The sequence below is a fragment of the Poecilia formosa genome, unplaced genomic scaffold (assembly GCF_000485575.1).
Source record: "Poecilia formosa unplaced genomic scaffold, Poecilia_formosa-5.1.2 Scaffold111, whole genome shotgun sequence".
NCBI classification, from domain to species: Eukaryota; Metazoa; Chordata; class Actinopteri; order Cyprinodontiformes; family Poeciliidae; genus Poecilia; species Poecilia formosa.
In genome coordinates, this window is record NW_006800050.1 from 378053 (window position 1) to 399038 (window position 20986).

General features: G+C 39.6%; 2 protein-coding genes across 3 annotated transcripts in view; one reads left to right on the forward strand and one right to left on the reverse strand.

Moving 5' to 3' along the window:
• Positions 1-3669: 3669 nt before the first annotated feature.
• Positions 3670-14463, reverse strand: zdhhc21 (zDHHC palmitoyltransferase 21). The gene is made up of 8 exons (XM_007559906.2): positions 14357-14463; positions 12993-13191; positions 12805-12903; positions 12608-12719; positions 10340-10478; positions 10061-10177; positions 9669-9712; positions 3670-8885 (listed from the first exon to the last, which is right to left on the reverse strand). The coding sequence occupies exons 2-8, from the start codon at positions 13144-13146 to the stop codon at positions 8753-8755; spliced, it is 798 nt and encodes a 265-aa protein (XP_007559968.1). The 5' UTR covers positions 13147-13191; positions 14357-14463; the 3' UTR covers positions 3670-8752.
• Positions 14464-15520: 1057 nt separating this feature from the next.
• plaa (phospholipase A2-activating protein) overlaps positions 15521-20986 on the forward strand; it is an 8691-nt gene continuing 3225 nt past the window's right edge. Inside the window, exons 1-9 of one of the 2 annotated variants that reach the window (XM_007559907.2) lie at positions 15521-15782; positions 16881-17077; positions 17177-17277; positions 17708-17828; positions 18528-18695; positions 19391-19526; positions 19626-19795; positions 19891-20042; positions 20190-20409. In XM_007559907.2, the coding sequence (XP_007559969.1) occupies positions 15634-15782; positions 16881-17077; positions 17177-17277; positions 17708-17828; positions 18528-18695; positions 19391-19526; positions 19626-19795; positions 19891-20042; positions 20190-20409 (1414 nt within the window). In that variant the 5' untranslated portion in view covers positions 15521-15633. The remainder of the gene's footprint in view (positions 15783-16880; positions 17078-17176; positions 17278-17707; positions 17829-18527; positions 18696-19390; positions 19527-19625; positions 19796-19890; positions 20043-20189; positions 20410-20986) is intronic. The other variant, XM_007559908.2, reaches the window with a different exon arrangement.

The following is a 20986-nucleotide window of genomic DNA, read 5'->3' on the forward strand; positions in this document are numbered from 1 at the left end:
CATTCATTTTGCCCCCCAAAAAGTCGATTCCTCCCAAAGAGAATATAGTGACGTTTGTAGCTGTAATGTAGCGAAAATGTAAAAACCTGAATTTGTAAGAACACCTCAGCACGGCGCTCAAGGACATAGCAGAGGGCAGCCCTCTGTCTCCAACGCCGACCCAGGGTTTCGTTCACGGTGAGTTTACGTGCAGCTCCTCTATTTCCCTCCTGTACTGGCAGATCAATAACATTTAACTTAAAAGCCACATCATGAGTTTGAAGAAATTTCTCCGTCGTGCCTGCTGCTAGCATGTGGTTGTTCTAAATGAAAATTAGCCTTTCTTCTTTGATTTCCAATTTTGACTTCCAATGATTCACTTCCTGCTAAAACGCCCCCTGGTGGTTGAAGAAAAATCCACAGAAAAGCCGCACCGGGCTACAAGCTGCATTGTTCAAAGCGTAGGGGAAAAGTAGCGGCTTATAGTCCGAAAAAATACGGTAAACGTCTTCTGTAATATAATATTAACAGAAGGCATCTGTAAAAGTGTTTGTTCAGACGGGGTGGGAGGGGGGCACCATGTTAGGACCCTCTGTGTCCAGCTGTGTTTTTTTCCTTTCTGTGAACTAAGCAGCTTTTGCGTGTCCACATAAATGTTATCTGAAAAGAGTTTTTCTCTCCTGCTGCATTCCAATCCTCCTCAGCCCGGCCGCTCGGTGGCAGCTGGATTTCCCCACAACGACTGTGGGCGGACTTGGAAAAAGTAACTTAGCATATGTAATCACACATGGTTGAAATGAGAGGGCACAAAGGCTGAATCGAATTAAAGAAAGTGTTTCTTTACTTTAGAAATAAAGTTGTGGTCAGACGTTTACAAGCACATTTTCTATCAATTTGTGGAGACTTTCTGATTTATTTGAATAGCTCTTTTTCCAGTGTGCTCGTTTAAATTTATTGTGGGTATTTCACAATCCTGGGAGGATAAGTGGGTATAGACGGACGCCAAAGGTTGTTGAAAGTCTTTTAACTTGACCAAGCTCATGGTCTATTGGTGACCACGATTGCCTGTGTAAAAGTGGATTTATTCAAAAGTACTCATTGGAACATTTCAGGACACAAATTTTGAGTGGTGATCTAAGATGGAGAACTGCAGATTCACACAAGTTGGGAATGTCTTATAGAGCCATTTCTAAACAACGGTAGATTCAGAGGTCATCGGTCCAAACAGCTGTGAGGAGGTGGAAGTTACCTGGTTGTGTCGACATCAAAAAGATCTGGAAGAAACTATCGTCCAAAGATAAAAGAGAGCCAATAGAAACAAATTACAGGGCAAAGAAAAAACTCAAACTAACATTTTTCTTTTCTTTATTCGATAATAACTGAGGGAATCGAGTGGGAAAAGAAAAAAAAATCACATCAGATTGATTGTTTGACTAACAGGGAAATGCATAAACCCGATTACTTTATCAAATATATGTTAGCATAGTTTAATGCAATGTTCATGTACACCACAAACAGTAAAACAAGTCGGCAGCACTGTTATTGTCACCATAAAACATAAAAAGAATCCAAACAAAAAAAGAACAAATCAAAGATTTTACAGGTGAAATCATTTGTTTACTTGAATCACTTATTAAAAAGAAAATAAAAACTTAGATGCATTCTCCGGCTGTCGGTGTGTGCCTCGTTCTTTCAGGGGAGCAAAATGGAAAATGTTTCAGTCCCTGCATGAGAGCGGCCCGCGACATTGATTTTAAGGTTGGAATCGATGCATTTCATCGTCTTGATTGGATTAGCTGTTTTAACTTCAACTTTTAATTGGATTTCACCTTTCTAAAATGACACGGTATTTGAAAATCAATAGGGCAATCGATTTGAAGGAAGTTCAGCATGCGGAGCTGCAAAACGGAGGAACCCATCTGACGCCTGCCACGAACGGGGCCTGCTGAGGTCTAATGAATCCAATTACGCCTTTATTAGGGTGAAGACACGTTCAACCGGTTACCATGTGTGAAAGAAAATTAAAATGCAACCTTTAAGACTTTTGATGTCAGAATATTTCCAGATTTAAGGAAGGTTGAAGGATTTTAATGTGAGAAAGACACCTAAGCAAAGCATATTCTGCTCTGGAGGTAGAGCCCACTTTTTACAGGCTCTATGGCCGTCATGGACAGAAATCGCTAAATAATCACGCGCCTGATGGCTAGCGACCCAATAATGAAGTCGGAGACTTTAATCCGAGTCTAAGCTCAGCAAAATAGCAGTAAAGCAGACCAAGCCGCAGAACTCCAATCCCAGACAGGTAAACATGAACTGAGATGTAACTGTTGGAGGCATAGCTGTTTATTAGGCATGTGGCTAATTATTTTTCTTTTGTTCAGCCAGATGTCATAGATGACAGAAAGAGCAGGTGGTAATTTATCTAATTAGCCCAGCAGACCCAACCATTACAACAGATTAGAAGCAGACTGCAGCAGACCGCTATTATCTACACTGGGTCCCTTCAACGCCATCATGAGAGACAAAGCTGACAAATTACATGTGTGCAGTTTTGTTAGAAACCCCATGTTTTTGTGACATCAACCCTTATTGAAACCCCAGCAAGCTCACAAGAGCCTCTTTTGTTGCAGAAAGTCATTTATTAACCATTTTAAAGACGCGACTTCCACTTGTGGTCTTTCTAAAAATATTATTAATAATAATTGGGAGCTATTAGGCAAAGTCAAACCGCGTATAATGACTCAAACCTTGGATGATAAACACAAAAGTCACCAGCGATGAACTGATCCCGTCCTCCACAATCACGCTGCGGTGTCATGACCTCCTTCAAGCTGAGAACAATTGGGGACAATCGAGTTTGCCGAGGGTGGCACAATGAGTGTGTGTGTGTGTGTGTGTGTGTTTGGGTCAGACTATGTCAAAAGCATAAAACCATGTTAGACAGGACACTTGGATTGTGTTCACGGATCGTGCACACATTTGGCACGCATCGCTGAGACTTAAAACATGCTTTCGGGACAATGACCGATTAGAGACGGCTGAACCGACGCCTCAGGCCACTTCTGCAACATTCATGCTAATTATTTTTGTTTAAAAAAAGAAGCATGTTTTAGTTAATAAATCTTTCCTCTCGATTAATCCTCATATCTTTCATAAGGTAAAGGTGCCAAAGACAATTCAGTTGGCTTCTTTTCTTTTTTTTTTTTTGTTATTCTTTAATTTCAGTTGCATTTTTTATGTGATATTGAAAAAGGGAAAATGTTCCTCATTTATAGATCCAAGTGAAATTATTGAGAAAGATTTTTCCCAGAACATTTGACACATTTTGTTTTTAAGATTCACCCTATAATGTGATAATGCTTCTTAGAAAAAATGTGTGATTGAAACTAATATTATACCCACATTTACATTAAATCATTGCCTTGCAAAAGTATTCATACCACTTGGACTTCTCCACACTAATCATAATTGTACCTAATGCCATGTAGCTTTTTCTTTTAATAATACTAATAATGTTTAAGAACTGCTTTTCTGTTTTCACTCAGCTAATCTTTTTGGTATTGACATTTGTCTGATAATCTGAAACTTTAATTTGGGGGTGGGGGGGAATCTGTTAGTTGCAAATATGTTGCACAAAATTGTAAATAAAGATTACATACTGTAAAACAACAAAAAAAGCAACAGACAAACATATTCAGAATGTAATTTATTCAAATATGAATACCTATATATTTGCTATAATCACAATTTTCAGCGCAATAAGTTGGCAACTTTTTATAAGACTTTATAAACAGAAAGGTAACTGGTAACACGTTCACAAAACAAATGTTCCAGTGTTTGAGGTCTGACTTAGAACAAAACAAGGTTTGAACACAAAACATTGAGAAACATAAAAAGACCAAAGTGAAAAAAAATTCAAAAAGTCCAAACTCCAATCTCCTGCGAGATGCCAAGTAACAGCTGCCTCGTGGAAATATTCACGTCTACAATTGAGAGCGACGCAGTGCAAGGCGGTGACTTGTAATGTTAAGCTTGGCAGCCATCATTAAAGGTCAGACACAGGTTCAGATTCATCGGCCAGAATGTAAACATAATAATACAAAAAAAATAAAGTTTAACGGTCAAAGCAAAATTATGAACAAACAATGCTTATTGCTTCAAAAATTTCAAACCAAATAAGGAAAACAAAACAACTTAAAAAAAAAATCAAACATACATTTTCCCTTGCATTGCCTCCCCAAACACCTAAAATCATGATAAAAAATTTCCAAACATCCAAGAACCCGAACATGAGCTACAAAAACCGATGAGCAAACATATGAAACCACGCTCATGCAAATTCAAACCGGAAAAAATTCAACAAATACCTACAGTGAGGACTCATTTTAAAAATGTATCTCTCTTTTAAAATTAAGTCTTCACTTTAAAACAGACTGTGTGCTAGCATAAAATTCAGTGCATATTATTGAACCGCTACCATCAAAAACTTGGTGAAACATGCATTTAATAAATGCTTGCTGACTATTGCAACATTTTCCCAGATCTTTGGTCGGTGTGGAGTGTGCAGTGATGGCAAAAAAAAAAAAAAAACGTAAAACAAAAAAAAAGAGGTGGCCTAGACAGGCACTTAAAACTACTTGGACAATATAGTATTCTCTCCACACACAATAGGCTTTGTTTACATACAGGTTTTTCAGAAAAACTTGCTCACACAAAGCTAGTATAACTATGACATTACATATTTCTCTAATTAAATCAGTAAGGTCTCCAGCAGTTTCAAACAGATATAACAAAACAATCATAAATAAATTATACAATGTTAGCAGAGCAAACACCACTGCCTAAACTGCAAAAAACATGCATTTGCAACATTTTGATGCTAGCTGTTAGCACGAAAGTACAGGAGCATTTAACTGCCAGGGCTAGGATATAAATTCAGGAGCAGTGTCTTATTAAAGCAAAAAAGTTTACTGTCATAACGAGATACAAAACTCGTTTTCACGGAATGAGGTTTTATTTCTCATTATAACGAGTCGACTTTCTCATTTCAACAACTTACAAAAATACGTAGCTGACAGATTACCACTTCTTACAAAGGCATAAAGGTTTTCCTCTCACTCTCCATCTTTTCACTGGTTTCTCTAAATGAAACTCAAACACCCTGCACTGTTGGAAATTTACTGTTATGACTAGAACATATTTTGGTTTTATTGAGATAGAAAATCTTGTTAAAACATAAAACACATTTTAACAAGCTAAAACAAGAAAGTTTCTCATTACAATGAGATACCTTTCCTGTTTTTAAACAGATGGCTAAATGTTAGCATAAGATAGTTAGGTAAGTTTAGCACAGAACAATTTATAAACTGTCAGACCGCAACAGTAAGCTAAATATTCAGAAGGAACAGTTATTAGCTCTTTGTTACAATGCAAATGTTAGCCAAATGTTAGCACAGAACTTTTAGCTAAGTGTTAGAAAGAAGAGCAGCTGTCCACAGGGAAGTTAGCTCTGTTTTACAATGCAAATGTTAGCCAAGTGTTAGCACAGAACTCTTAGCTAAGAATAAGCAAAAAGAATAGTTAGCTTAGTGCGAGAATAGAACACCAAGTTGTAAGCAAGGCACAGTTAGCAAACTGTTAGCACAGAACAGTTAGCTAAGTGTTAAGACTGAACAGAAATCTTAGCACAAAACTTCTTGTTGTTTTCCGTTAGCCTCAAAAGTCCAGTCGTTTTCTGACAATCATAAAATCCTATTTTCAAAGGCAAACGCATGAATTCAATCTCTATCACAATTTTTTAAAGGTGACTTTAGGTAGTAGAAAACAGTTCTTAATAGGAATAGGACTGTTGAATATCAAGCCACATAGCACCTAAAAAATTTTAAAAAAGAAAGCAGAACAACAACAAAAATAAATCAACAACAAATCCCTGCCTACAAAGAATCAAATGGGCTTCACTTGAATAATTTAGACTGAGCAGAATGGGTTTGGATTATATAAAACTGAATCATATTGAACTGAGATTACTTTTGTTCTGAATTGGAACTGAACTGGCAGTCCTTCACTTTTGCTAGAAACATTCATTCTATGAATGTCTAGTAACAAAGTGTTGGAAATTGATATCATTTGTATTTTAGACAGTATGCTATGGTTTGCTCTGCTAATTTGGATAATTTCTTTCCTCCATATGCCTGTTTTTAGAAGCAAATGTATAGTTCCTGCTTTGTCTGTATATAACAATACTAATCTGTGAGCTTCCCTATCAGAGATATAAATATGCACTTATAAATTAAAAACATTCAGAAAAAATAAGCTACAGGGCTCAAATATCATGTCTCAAAATCCACAGGAAAACTATTTGTACCAATCCTCTGTATTGTAAGTGCTATGGTCAATACAGCAAGTTGATTTAAAATAACGGATTACCAATGTGGTCAGTATATTTATTCTTTGAATGTGAAAATGACTGTATTTCTTCTATCTATTCACCAGCAAACTGACGTGTCACACTGACTTAACCTACACAGGTGGAAGAAATAAAGTTTCCATAACTGTCAGCACAATCAAGGGAAAAATCTAAGTATTAGTGTGATGCTTGTTTTAGATTTTAGAGAAAAAGTAGCAGTAAGGTGCCGTTTTGAAATTGCAACTGATCATCAGCAAGTCTGACCGCCTCTATAAAAGCATGGGTTTCTTGTTGGAGAACACAGGTCTGTGTTAAAGTGGCAGTATTATGTCTTTTCCAGGTACATAGTGCCATTTTATAGCACAATAAAGTAAATATCTTACCATTTGTTGTTATGAAGAATGCTTAAAATACCTAAAATTACTTAAAATAAATTTGACTTTGCAATTGAACACCTTGAAATTGGGTCCATGTCTCTTTAAGAAGATCCTGCTCTTCCTGACACTCATTACAATGTGTTTAGCAGCACTGCACAGACTCATACTTCCACTAGCTGTTTGCTAACTGCTGCTGCCGCTAGTCTGGAGGAGCTGAATAGGGAAATTGCGTAGAAAAGACGTCACTCAGTGAGACTACACGTGTTACATAGCTGAATGGTTGCCATGGGAGATTCAAGGATTTCTCAAACATGCATGAAAGAATCAAAGTAACCCTCCAGGTATGTTTTTGATGGGGGAATATGATTATAACATGAAGTAAAGCTAAAAAAAAAAAAAAAAAGATGATTTTACATAATACTGCCCCTTTAACACAATGACAAGGACCAAAGTCATCAGCAATCTACTTCAATCACTCAACCTCAGAAGGATTATAGAGACACTTCCAGATAATTTAAAGCTCCTCATTCTACAGAGATAAATATTATTCAGAGTGGAAATTCTTTTAAGTCAGTTGACAGTTCTCCTATGATTGGACATCTCAGAAAACGTTCAATTTCAGACTTTTCACTCTCAGAGGAATGAACAAAAACAAAACAAGAGCTCAGTTGCAGATTCTCCAACCATCACTTTGTGTGTGAAGTGTTAAAAGTTCATGCAGGGAATGGTAAAAATGGTGCAAACCACAAGACATGATCGAGATTAAAGCAGAGATAGTTGACCATAACAATCAGCGCCACACTGATAAAAATACCATACATACAACCATACCATACGACAATCAGAGCAATGATTTGGGCTTGTTTGGTAGCCACAGTAACCCTGAACTCCTCTGTATGCCAAAGTTTTATCTGTCCAACAGCTAAAGGTCGGACAGATAGAGACATTAGCCAATTAGGCAATAAGAATCAATGTGTTGCTATGGTTATTGGCCTCAACCTAATTGATATGGCGTTGTGGATGAGCCATAAATAAGGGCTACAATCCTCAGTGGACTGATGCTGAGTGACTGATAAAGTCAGGGTATTGCTGCTAATGGTGGTTCTACAAGCTAATAAATTATGCAATGAGTGTACTTAATTATTCCCATGACTGCATCAGAGACAGATTTTTGTTATCTCTCATGAGTGGAACTTGAACTCTTCATGACTCAAGGTATCTCCATCAGCATAATCTGACAAATAATATACAGCAAACATCAACTACTAATTAGTAAATATTAAACTCATATTTAACAGCAGGATTAACTATGAAAGTCACTATCGAGGAGTGATTATATTAGCTTGTTTTTGCGTTAGTGCTCTCAGCAGTCATATGACATCTCTAGATCGAAAGGTATCAGTGGCATTATGATCCTAAAAAATACACACATTGTAGTTAAAACCATAGTAAAACAATCAAAGAAAACATTCACAAATCATTAGAAGGTAGTCATACTTCAGACCCTTTTCTAAAATTTGGTAAATAAAAAGTACCAAAAACAAAAACAAGGCACAAACTTTATACAAAAAAAGAAAAAAAATCAAACACTTCTAACAGATTTGTAGTTATTCTGTCTGTAGTTAATTACTGGTGAAGGCTCTTTATGACGTAACCTGAGAGATGTCCCACTGCTTCCATCCCCGTTGTGTAAATAACCATTAAAGGTGGTTTCCAGATGCTAAAAAATAGCAGTCACAGTGATCAAAACATTTCTCCGTCCTTCCAAAACAGTGTTTGTGACCCTGTTCCTGGAGAGAAACTGAATAAAACCAAGCAAAAAACCAGAACAAAACAACACAAAAGTAAAGTGTCCGCTGCCCGGCTCTCGTAGTGCAGCAGAGGGCGGTGAAGGTGTGCAGACAGATTCGTTTTAGGAGTATGTGGAGTGTTTGACTGTAGCAACTTCTACCGAAAGTGCAGGCAGGAAGGGGAATGTCGAGCCGCAGAGCTACACGTGGCTGCGGTAGTGGTGGCCGCCGTGAAGCGGCTGCCTGCTGCGCAGCGGGAGGAACCACAGAAGTTTCCAGCGAGTGCCACAAACCTCAGCGAGCGCCCACTGCCACGATCTTTTTGTCCCATATCTAAGCAGAAAAATACATCACCTTAAAGCATTTGGAAGTTTTGTTTTACGTATTACAGCCGGTGGCTGCTTTTTGAGAAACTTAGCTCCCCACCCAGGGCGGCACGGCATCGGGGACGGCATTAATTTTAAGACTGGTGGCTCACCAGGCTTAAAATGCACAGAGGGGAAAACCTGGCAGTGTTCTTTAGCTGGTTTTTAATCATATTTAATGTTTATGTATTTACATTTAATATCTGTGCAGTGTGAGGATGGGAAACTGAAGTCAAACTCCTTGTTTATGCACATAAACTTGTCTGATTCTGATAACAAAGCGCTGAAGAACTCAAAATCCTAAACATTCACATTGGCAAAATTTCAACTTATTTGTTTCAATATCTTCTCTTGAACAGATAACATCTAATAAAAACCAACATTAATCTTCTTAACACAACCTTTATTGTAAAAAGCATAAAATCCCCACAGCCTTTTCCTTTTTGGACTATAAAGCCAACTTAAACTTGGATGAGTCCTGAAATATAGATTCTATATATACTGCAGGTCCTTTGAAGCACGTTTTTTGATTCATAAAATCATTTACTCTATGAATGTACATATGATATGAACTCCTGGAGCCTGATATGTTTCTACACAATGAGGTTTAAAACAACCAGAGGACACAATAATATAGAACCTGATGATTTGAATGATGTTCATGACAGGAGCCTCTTTTTACTTGCATGAATTTCAAGCTGCAACCATCTGAGATAAAAAAACAAACAAACAAAACAAAAAACAGACTCACGTTTCACTGGAGAACTGAGACATTTTCTCAATAGTGGTCATATCCTGCAAAAAATAAAAGAAATTATATATGATTATTTATTTCAATGTATCACTAAAAAGTAGTAGCCTTGTGTTTTTAAATGTGGGTGGCTGGTTGCTCGTATTTTTCAGTAGGATCAAAAATTAAAGCAACTGGAGCAGTGAAGAACACAGCTGGACAAGGATACAAGGAAGTTAATATTCAATCAAAACCTCTAAGGACAACAAGGTCATGTTGGGGTCACCAAGTCAATATGTACACACCGTCACCAGGATGCCATCAATATTGCAGGCTGCTGTATGTAGAGTAATATAATAAAAGGAAAAGGCAACGTCAGAGCAGCAGCAGTTTACTGTCCTGAAAGTACTCACAGAGAGGATGCCAGCCATCTGCGCGTAAAACAAGCTCGACATGCCACCGAACATGACCACGCCCATGAGCGCTGAAACTCGCAGCAGAGCCAGTTCATGACGTGTCGTAAACTTTTCCTGAAAGGGGAGAAAAAACAAAACAAAAGAAAAAAAACAGTAAATACAATAAACAACTCCAGCTTTTCTGTTTTTCTTTCTTGAAGCTCTGTTTGACTATAATTCATGTACAAGTTAAAGCTACTTCCAGATATTGGCAAGAATGCAAACGCATCAATTCACCTGGTCTAGTCTTGTCAGGGGCTGGAAATAATAGTACTGGCAAAAGTCCAGCACCAGTGTGAATAAGCTGAGGACCTGAGTGTAAAAACACAGCTGCAGGAAGAGCCAGTGGTTGTCTTCTCCCACACAGTTATTGATCCTGCAAGACAGGAAACCAGAGTAAGGGTTTGAACTTTTCTGAAAGTAGGGATGGATGTATTCCTGGACGACATCATCAGAGAGGAGACAGTGAGGCTGGTCGGCACCCTGCCACCTCAAGAAGAAGAAAAAAACAAGTTTCAAGTTTCAAGCATCAGCTCTCCTTTTATGTGTGTGAAGTTTGTGCTTTTGATTTTCGCCAATACACAAGAGAAAAATTTGAAAGTAATGTACAAAAAGAATCCACAAAAATACAAAACCGGGGCAAATCTAATACACATGCAGAACGGAGACGGGAAATGAATGGATCCAATTTGAAAGGCACTGGAACCTTCAAACTGGGTGTGAAAGGGATCACTTATGGGGTTGCACGAGTACAGGCAGTTGCAACGGTCAAATTGTGATCAAACTATGATTTTAGTTTTCATATACTGTATTTTCCGCACTATAAGGCGCACCGGATTATAAGGCGCACCTTCAATGAATGGCCTATTTTAAAACTTTTTTCATATATAAGGCGCATAGAATAGACGCTACAGTAGAAGCTGGAGTTACGTTATCCATCCACTAGATGGAGCTGCACTAAAACGGAATGTTAACAAAACAGTCCGACTCCGGTTGGCGAGGAGAGCCTTCTGACTGGGCCGGGGCGTGGCCGGACGATGGCCACCCTTCTCCGTTCGCGCACAGCATGTTCATGGAGAACGTGGTGCTAAATGACGTGCAGACGACCTGATTCTGGATGGTCGGTAGGTAGATAGGTCAGTCAAACTTTATTAATAATTACAAACCAGCGTTCTGACAACTATCCCAGCATGCACCGCGCGCTTCTACGGACGAAAATGAAGTCGGCGGCTGCTTACCGTAGTTGCTAGACCTGTTGTGGCTCAATATTGGTCCATATATAAGGCGCACCGGATTATAAGGCGCACTGTCGGCTGTTGAGGAAATTGAAGGTTTTTAGGTGCGCCTTATAGTGCGGAAAATATGGTATTCTAATTTTAATACTTTCTGTCTTTGTGTGAAGGGATTCTGCTGGTACACCTGAATTTCTCAACTGAGAGACAATAAAGAATATTTCTTTTCCTATTGTATTTTACTTCATTAGTCACCACACTAAAACTACACATCGCCACCTTGAAACATGGTGGAGGTAGAATCATACTGTGGGTATGCTCTTTGTCAGCAGGAACAGGGAAGCTGATAACAGTTAGTGGGGAGACGGATGGAGCTGCGGCTCAGCAACAAACACGCAATCAGCATCCATTGATAATACGGCCAATCGAATGTTCAATCATTTCACTGAACTTCCAATCCAGAACCACAAAGCATTTTGGGAGATGTAGGCAGAGGAAAGGCTTTAGGATACTAATCTACTAACTCATTCACTCTTTGGTTACCTAGCAACGACCTGTTGAGGAACTTGTGTGGCAGCAATTTCAGGTTTCGCCAGCGCGGTTCGTAACTGCTTAAAAACAATAAACAGCAGCAAAGAGTGAAGGGAGAAAATGCGTGCAACAGCTGGAGAAGAAAGGTTGGCAAATTTACAGATATTTAAAACAAACACTAATGAAAAATTATCAACTGACAAGAAACACTTATACTACGATATGTTTTTCAGCCATATCACCCAGCTCTAAGCTAAATATAAGATAATACTTAAAGAAATCTGTTTGAGGATGGAAACGTCTTCAGACCGGGGTGGAGGTTCAGCGCTTAGATCAAATTATATTCTTTAGTTAAAATGGTCCAATTAAGGCTGAGAATCTGTAGAAAGCTGATGGTTAATAAGACAGAAACAATCCTATGCGAACTTGAGTTATTTTGCAAAGAAGATTGAGCAACAATCTCAGTTTGCTGGTAGAGATGTATAACAGAGGACCTGCAGCCGTAAGTGAAAACGTGATTCCACACAGTGTTGACTCAGAAGATGATAAAAAAAAAAAACAGTTTTCAAGATTTTTACTTGTAAAATAATAAAATACATGTGAGAAATTTCAAGAAGGTGTGAATAGTTTTGCGAAGACTGTTAAATACAGAAGGCCCTTTACTGCTATTTCAACACGCCAGACAAAGTCAAGCAAGCATTTAATGGGAATAAATAAGATCAGAGTAACCATATGGGCTCACCAGGGGCAGTGGTGGTCCATCCTGCGCACGCAGTGGCCACAGCGGCTGCAGTGGTGCGACCTTTTAGGTCTCATCAAGTTGCACTTATTGCACAACTCCCACTGTTCTCTCTCTGTGAGACAAATGCATCTGAAGTTTAGAGCTGCAAATGCTTCACGGCACACTGAAAGAGTCACAGAAAGAAAGGCTTTCCGTACCAGAGTGAGGTATATGTGGATCCACAGGAAGACGGCCGGGATCTGCGGTGGAAGCTCGGAACAGTGCCATCAGACAGAGCGCCGACGCCAGGTAATAACCTGTGGATACGTACAGACGTGAGGCTTAATGAGCCAGAGCCGTTCACTGGACCGTTACCGAAATCCTCAGTGGAAGCAGCGACACTCACAAACAACTAAGGCCCAGGGGATGTGCCCTTCGTCGTAGTGTGGGAGCAGCACCAGTTTGGGAACGAAGAACGTGTTGTAGAGCCAGATCCCAAACACCATGCTGATGCAGAGCCAGCCCATCGGATCCACTACGAGGTGAAGGCGAAGCTTCATTGCTGCTGTTGCTCCCGCTCGCTGGGTCCTGACTGCCTCTGGAAACTAATCCAAACCAAGTTTCCCTGAGATTACATTTAACACCGCGATAGATTAGACCGAGATGACTTTCTCTAGTTCCTAAACAAAAGGCCTTTCCTCTAAGAAAGGCCTTTTTGGTTGAAAGTTTTAGGCTTACAAATACTTGCAAAGTGTTTAAAAGAGTTTCACTGACCCGCCCAGCCCATCCTGTGGGGTTTCTGGGTCATTGTCACCTCTATCCAAAGAGGGGAGTTGGATCTGCATTGTTTGTTACAGGAAATGCTTGAGCCTCCTTCCGTTTTGTGCTTCACTTCATTTCACTTGTAGCTGAAACTATTTGTCTGTGTTGCCCATAAAGAGTTAATCATTCTCGTTGTCCTAAGATAAAAAAAGCATGTGCATGGCTGTTTGTCCTGTATGTTACCCTGTGATGGATTGGTGGCCCATCCAGTGTGTACCCTGCCTCTCAACCAATGACCACTAGAAATGTATTGATATTTATCGATTTTCTCAAGAAAGAAAAAAACAAAACTCAAAATAACAATACAAAAGCGCTATTTGTTTTTATGGCGTTTTCAACATCATAACTGGAAATAATTGGAAGATTATTGAATAAAATTTCTGTTACACTTTAGGCAATATTAGGAGTCAAAAATAAAAATATACGCAGTGATAAAAATATATCACAACCTCGATTTTTCACCTGTTACGTTTGACATCAATCTTTTAATAGCAGCTGTTATTACACATGTATGAGCGTCAGAATCAACAATCCTATGTCCAGTCTGCTGAATAATTTTCAATTATTAAATTAAGTCTAAATGAATGGCAGATGTCAAATAAAACAGAGATTTGGGGAGTCATTTACAAATGAATCTCATCTCATCTTTTTCAGGTCAGAGAATAAAACCACAGCAGAAGCCCATAATGTGTTTCAGTAAGTTAAATGTAGAAATGCTGGATTTTTAACCGAGAAGTAGTTGTCACTGTATGCTTTGCCTCCTCCATCTCCATTCATACTGATAACACCTGACACCGTGATGGGCTTGGCTCCATTCAACCCCAACAATGTTATAGCTAACAGCTGGGCCCAGCGGTATTACACTCAGTTATGATGGCGTAAGAATAAACTATTAAACCCGTGAAGTGTCAGAGATGATATTATTATACACAGGAAAACACGACTTACGTTTTTCTTTGATTTAACGCCGCCCTGCGGAGTGCATGTAGTTACCCAGCGGCTACTTCCTCATCCGACTCTGTGTGGGACGGACAGGTCCTGGTTACCTGCAATAACAGTTCTGCTTCCGGTTGAGTCACGGTTAGGAAATTAAAGGCATGGATGCTGTTCTAATACTCACCCATGTGAATGTGAAGGGAAATATGTCGTTTTTAGCGAATTGATTCAGTTCAATTCAAAAATACCCAAGTATTGTTGTAACTCATCATCCATCTTTAAAGAGTCGTTGTGGATTGTGATGCTGTGGGCAGGAAGTAGCTCCATTAGCAGTCAATCTTGCAATGAATCTGAAGACTGTTTTACTAAGACATGCTAGCAACATAATATCCAAGCAGCAGAGACGCTATTCCACATTAATATGTCCTGGATGACATCTTAGGTTGTTGGCAAGCAATTCTAATCTATTTTATTTTAAATCTATGTCTGGCTGTATAATTAACAAGACATGCAGGGATACACTGCAGTTTGGGATATGATTCTTGCCTATTATGATCAAAGGAAGAGATGGTTCCAGCTTCGTCCTTGGTTCTGCTCTGCAGCCATATAGAGCAGTTGATTAGCATCACAAAAGCTGAAATACTACCTGAGCTTTGACCCCAAAACCCCAAGAACCTGAAAAGGCGGCATCATGGATAAAGAGCAGGACCAAGGAGGAAACTCAAACCATCTCTTCCATTGATTATGATGGGCAAAAATCATGTCTCAGACCCCGTCTCTCTGCCCAGCTTTAACCACATGGCCAGACAGAGATTTAAGAAGTACAGGCAAATGCAAATGAGGTGGATTGTTGTCATTCATACCATGTTACTTTGGAATATTGTCTCTGTTACTCGGATATTGAGCTGTTCATATGTCATGATGGTCATAAGACATACAACAACAGTCTTTAGTTAGAGGCTTCTTCAGAATCGTTGCATGAATGACTGCTACTGGAGATCCTTCCAGCCCCTAGCATCACCATACACGACTCGAAGGCACTTGGATACTATGAGTTACTACGACATGGATATCCCTTTAACACAAATAAAGTGTATTTGAATTGAATGGCGATTAAATTACGAAGTAAAACAAACAAAATAGTCATTTTATTTTGAAAGACCGAGTCGTTTGCGTGTGATGACACAGTTCCCTTTCCGGAATCAGAAGCGGCGGATGTTGACAGCGACACCGCTTAGCTGTAACACGGGTGTCATAGTTTCACTTTGTTGTTGTCGTTGTCAAAAAACATGGCATCATCCAACTCGTTCAAACTCAGATGCTCCATCCCTGGCCACGAGATGGACGTGAGGGGACTGGCGACCGCCATTTTTCCAGAGGGAGCTTTCGTGTCGGTGTCCAGAGACCGAACCGGAAGGGTTTGGGTACCGAACTCCAGGTAGCTAGCATTAGCATTTAACCTCCTGCTGCTAACTATGCTGCCAAGTTAACACTTTACGGCCCCTAACAAGTCAACTTAGGACAAAGGAATGCATCGACACTTAAAAATAGCATTTAGAAGAAAACTTCCTCTCATAAGCTTCCATGTTATCGCCTTCTTTGTTCAGTAACGGTTAGCAAGGAAGCTAACATTCGCTGAAATTAGCTTTGTCATTCATTCCGCTGCACCTGTCTGTGGTCGAGGTATTGCTGGAGAAGTTCGGCGTTTCAGTGGATGATCCCGAGTCTGAATAGTACGGGCAGCTAATGGCAGATTTATAAAACTGACTTTAGTCGCTTGTTTTGGTCCATGAACATGCATTATTCTGAAGAGAGGAAAGATGGTGAATATCATTTGGACTAATTCCCCCGAAAGCTGTGTTAATAAAATAGTGAGAATATAATAGTGTTGGGTTCCGAACAACTTAAGACATTTGCCTTAAAATTGGTTTTTATGTCTTGGCATGCGAACAAAATAGTCATGATCTAATTAGTCATGTCATGACAAATGCTGCTAAAGTGGTTATAAAAGTATGTACGTATCTAAAGGTATTGGCATAATGCCTCTAAAAGTAACTTTTCAATTTATCCGGCCTAGATGTAGGAGAGGCTTTCAAAGATATTATTAATGTAGAAAGTTAAAGACTCAGATGAATGCCTGTGCACTTTACTTAAGTGTAATAGCGTTGGTTTAACATTTCAGGCGTGGTCACTGATGAAAATGCATTACCTTGCAAAAATAATAATACAGGAACTCTTTTGTGTAAGAGATTTGAAACATGGTTTGTGTTCAGCGGGGGGTTTTTCTGTTGCACTTAAATAAAATCCAGGGGCACCAAATGTTTTCATATCATACAGCAGATGGCCAGGGAAAACGTTGTAAATATTTTAAAGAAATGTGAGAACCAGCTTATGTATTCATCCAACAGATCCATGGGTTATCCCCTAGATAACTACTTGCTTACAGAATGAAGATGTGTTATATTTTAGCAATTAATAGTTCTACAATATGATTTATTTATAAATTGTGTCTTTTTTTTTGTCACTTTCCTCTCAACAGCCCAGATACAGGATTCTCTGAGATGCATTGTATGTCTGGACACTCAAATTTCGTATCTTGCGTATGCGTCATTGCACCCAGTGAAACGTACCCCCGAGGTCTGTTTGCCACCGGTGGGAATGATAACAACATCTGTGTTTTTACTCTGGACCAGCCGCAGCCCCTCTACACCCTGGAAGGTCACAAAAATACAGGTGAGTTTTCACTAATCTGTTCGCATCAAGAACATTGACAATGCGTGCTGACTTCAAGTTTGTAAGTCAAGTTTATTTATTTATTTATTTATTTTTCAGTTTGCACTTTGTCCTCTGGGAAATTTGGAACGCTTTTGAGTGGCTCCTGGGACACGACTGCCAAAGTCTGGCTCAACGAGAAGTGCATGATGACTTTGCAGGTATGCAAAGTTTTTTTATTTTTTATTTTCCAGGTTTCGTTTTTTATTGAAGCACTGAAAACTCAGTCATTCATTGAAAATATTCTGGAAAAACTCAGTTGATTAAAGTTGATTTAGTACTGGGAGAGATATTTTATATCCTTGAAGCAAATACGTTCTTTTTAATTTCCTTTTGATTTGAATATTTAAAACTCTCCCATCTCTGACTAAGTCCTAATTATCCTTGAGTGGCAGATCAGTTTTATCTGATCGAGCTGTTCAATATTTTTTTGTATTGTTATATTAGATGACCCAACAACAGCCTGCTGAAGGTTTGCTTTGGAAGTGAAAGCTCATATCTCTCTCTCTCTCTCTCTCTCTCTTTCTCTTTCTCTTTCTCTCTCTGTCTGTCTGTCTGTCTGTCTCTCTCTCTCTCCCTCTCTCTCTACAGGGACACACTGCGGCTGTTTGGGCAGTGACCATCCTACCTGAACAAGGCCTCATGCTTTCAGGATCAGCAGATAAGACCATAAAACTTTGGAAGGCTGGCCGATGTGAGCGAACGTTTACAGGCGAGTCTTTTATCGAGCCACCTTCATCTTTCTTTTACTAGAAAGGTGCATTGTGTGTTTTTTTCTTTTTATTTCACCTCAGAAGCATAGCTGAGCATAAAGTTTTATGAATAATTCAATTTTATATGTAATTAGTGCCGCTGCTTTTTAATTTTTCACATTTTTGGTTGTAAATGAAACATTTCTGAATTATTCTTAGGTTAATTTTCATTTTTTCCTTTGTTCGTGAGGATACACATTTGGCTTTGCTACTGAATCCATTATTTGTTTGTTTTTTATATAGCGAGTTAAATGTTAAGAACATAAAGAGTTTGTAACACTAACTTTCCAAACTGTTCCAGCTGAACCAAATAATGCTAATGTAAGATAAGAAAGGGAATGTAGTTGATAAGTCATTAAAAAAATGAAGGTTTTCAGAAAGCGACTTTTCTATTACGGGATATCACCAAACAATTTGAACAATTTTTCAAAAAATATGCTTAAAAGTGACACATGGAACCACATCAATGAAGAGCACCACAACTTTAAGATATAGTTCCATGAATAAGTACTTAAGTAATAATTCAGTGTATTTTATTTTAACCATGTAATACAGCAACGCAAAGTGGTGCGTAACTATGAAGTGGAAGAAAAACGAAGAGTTTGGTGTGCGCCTCGTGGGAGTGTAATGCTTATGAAAGCTTATCTGTTTCACTTTAGGACATGAGGATTGTGTAAGGGGACTTGCAGTCATCAGCAACACAGAGTTCTTATCCTGCAGCAATGACACAAGCATCCGAAGGTGGCAGGTGACGGGCGAATGCATACAGGTCTACTACAGTCACACCAACTACATCTACAGCCTTGCCGTCTTCCCCGATAGTCAAGGTTTGTTCGCTATATCCATGTTTCAGAGATTTGGATCCGTTCACGTGCAAACTGGCCCTGAATTATCATCTCAATTTGAGATTGTTTGGATTAAATTGGATGGTAAAAAGCTTTGGAATACTAGGCGATTGCGTCATTTATCCCCATCAAGCAGGAGACAGACGAGCGATCGTCTATGGGGTGGGGGGTTTTCTGGTTCACACAGCAAGATGATTATTTCGATTTTTCACCCGATTCTAATTTCTTACTATCTTAAGAATGCTCCGATTGTCACAATGACTCTAAAGATAATTTTAGGAGATGTTTCTGGTATGTGTGGTGTGTTAAAAAAATTCTCTGGTGTGAGATTTCCCATTTCCCATCTGAATGTCTGTGAGTGAAATTTGTCAGTGTGCGGAGTATCGTATCCGCCGTGTGGCTTCACACAAACCTGTTACACCTATGATTTTATTTAATCAAACACTTTAAATCTTGCGATGTGAAAACACAGAACAAAATGCAGTAATTCTGGACGAGGAATGCTTTCTATGGGAAAACAACTCAAAGAGAACAGACCAAGTCATTCACATTAAATGTGTTGTCTGTTGCTCTGTCCAGAGAAGTGAAGCAGAGAAAACAGAAAGCCAGGAGCACTTGCTATGAAAATACGTCTTCAGTCTGACACTGAATCTAATGCTGATGTGGTTTCGTCTCAGATTTTATAAGCACAGGAGAGGACAGGTCGTTGAGGATATGGAGACAAGGGGAGTGCTGTCAGACCATCCGTTTCCCGGCCCAGTCGGTCTGGTGCTGCTGTGTTCTGCCCAACGGCGACATTGCTGTTGGAGCCAGGTAATGTTAATGGTGTTATCCAATCCACTCTGAATGTTTGTTTTTTTTTTTTTAATACTTGCTCTTCTGTTTTATTTTCTGCTTCCTCTTTGCCCACAGCGATGGCATTATTCGCATTTTTACGGAATCCGAGGACCGCATGGCGAGCGCCGAAGACCTCCAGGCCTTTGAGGACGAGCTCTCCAAAGCCACCATAGACCCGAAGACGGGGGATCTCGGAGACATCAAACTGGAAGACCTTCCTGGAAGAGAACACCTAAACGAGCCCGGTAGGAATGTTATTTTTTTATCAGATGGCATCGGTGCATTTTTTTATTTATTTATTTTTTTAACCCATGTTGGATTAACGTTAAATCTATTACAGGGAATCGCGACGGTCAGACGCGTTTGATCAAAGACGGACAGAAGGTGGAGGCGTACCAGTGGAGCGTCAGCGACGGCCGCTGGGTGAAAATCGGGGACGTGGTCGGCGGCTCCAACCAGCAGACCTCTAAGAGCGTCATGTACGAAGGGAAGGTAAGACGACAAGCCGAGCGCTGCCGTCTTGTCAGCGCTCGGCTGACAAGACGAGCGCTTGTCAGCCGAGCGCTCGTCTCGGCTGCCAAAGCAGCTGGCAGCTTTGACTGCCAGAGCTTTGACTGACGAGTCGCCTTCTGGCCTCAGGAGTACGACTATGTCTTCACCATCGACATGAACGAGGAAGGGCCGTCCATGAAGCTGCCTTACAACGTGACCGACGACCCCTGGCTGGTGGCGCACAACTTCCTGCAGAGAAACGACCTCAGCCCCATGTTCCTCGACCAAGTTGCTAACTTCATTATTGAGAACACTAAAGGACACGTGGTGGGTCCTGCTCAGATCGGTGGTGGCGATCCGTTCACAGGTGAGGCAGTTGGGCAGAACTGGAACTCGGCTTCTGTTTCTCAGATTTGAGGGAGTTTTACGTCTAATTTCGGACTTGTTAGCCAATTCCGTTTCGTCTTCAGTAACTATAAAATAGTAAGAAATAAGAGCCACGTTGTTTTTCTTGTTTTTCCTACCTTTAATGGTGCATTTCTTACATTAGAAGCACAGGTGACATCAAAAAACAGCTTTACAGTTATTATAAAACAAAGACAAAACCATCGTGGATCAGACTTTTATAAAGGGGACAACAATATGTGTGTTTTGTCTAGAGAATGTAGATCTTTGCCTTTCCTATAAATCGGGGTTCCTAAAGTGTGGCCCCCCAAACTGCAGCTCAAGAATGATACAAATTTAACCTGTCCAGCCCAGGTGGCTGGTGCAAATGGAAACTTTTTATTTGTGATCGGGGAAAAATTATTAAAGATATTTTTATATATATAATGGAAAATGTTCAGTACAACACAAAGTGTTTGTCTTTTTATGTCTCAGCTTCAATAATACATACAGCAACGTCTATCTAGAGCAGGGGTGTCAAACGTACAGCCCGCGGGCTG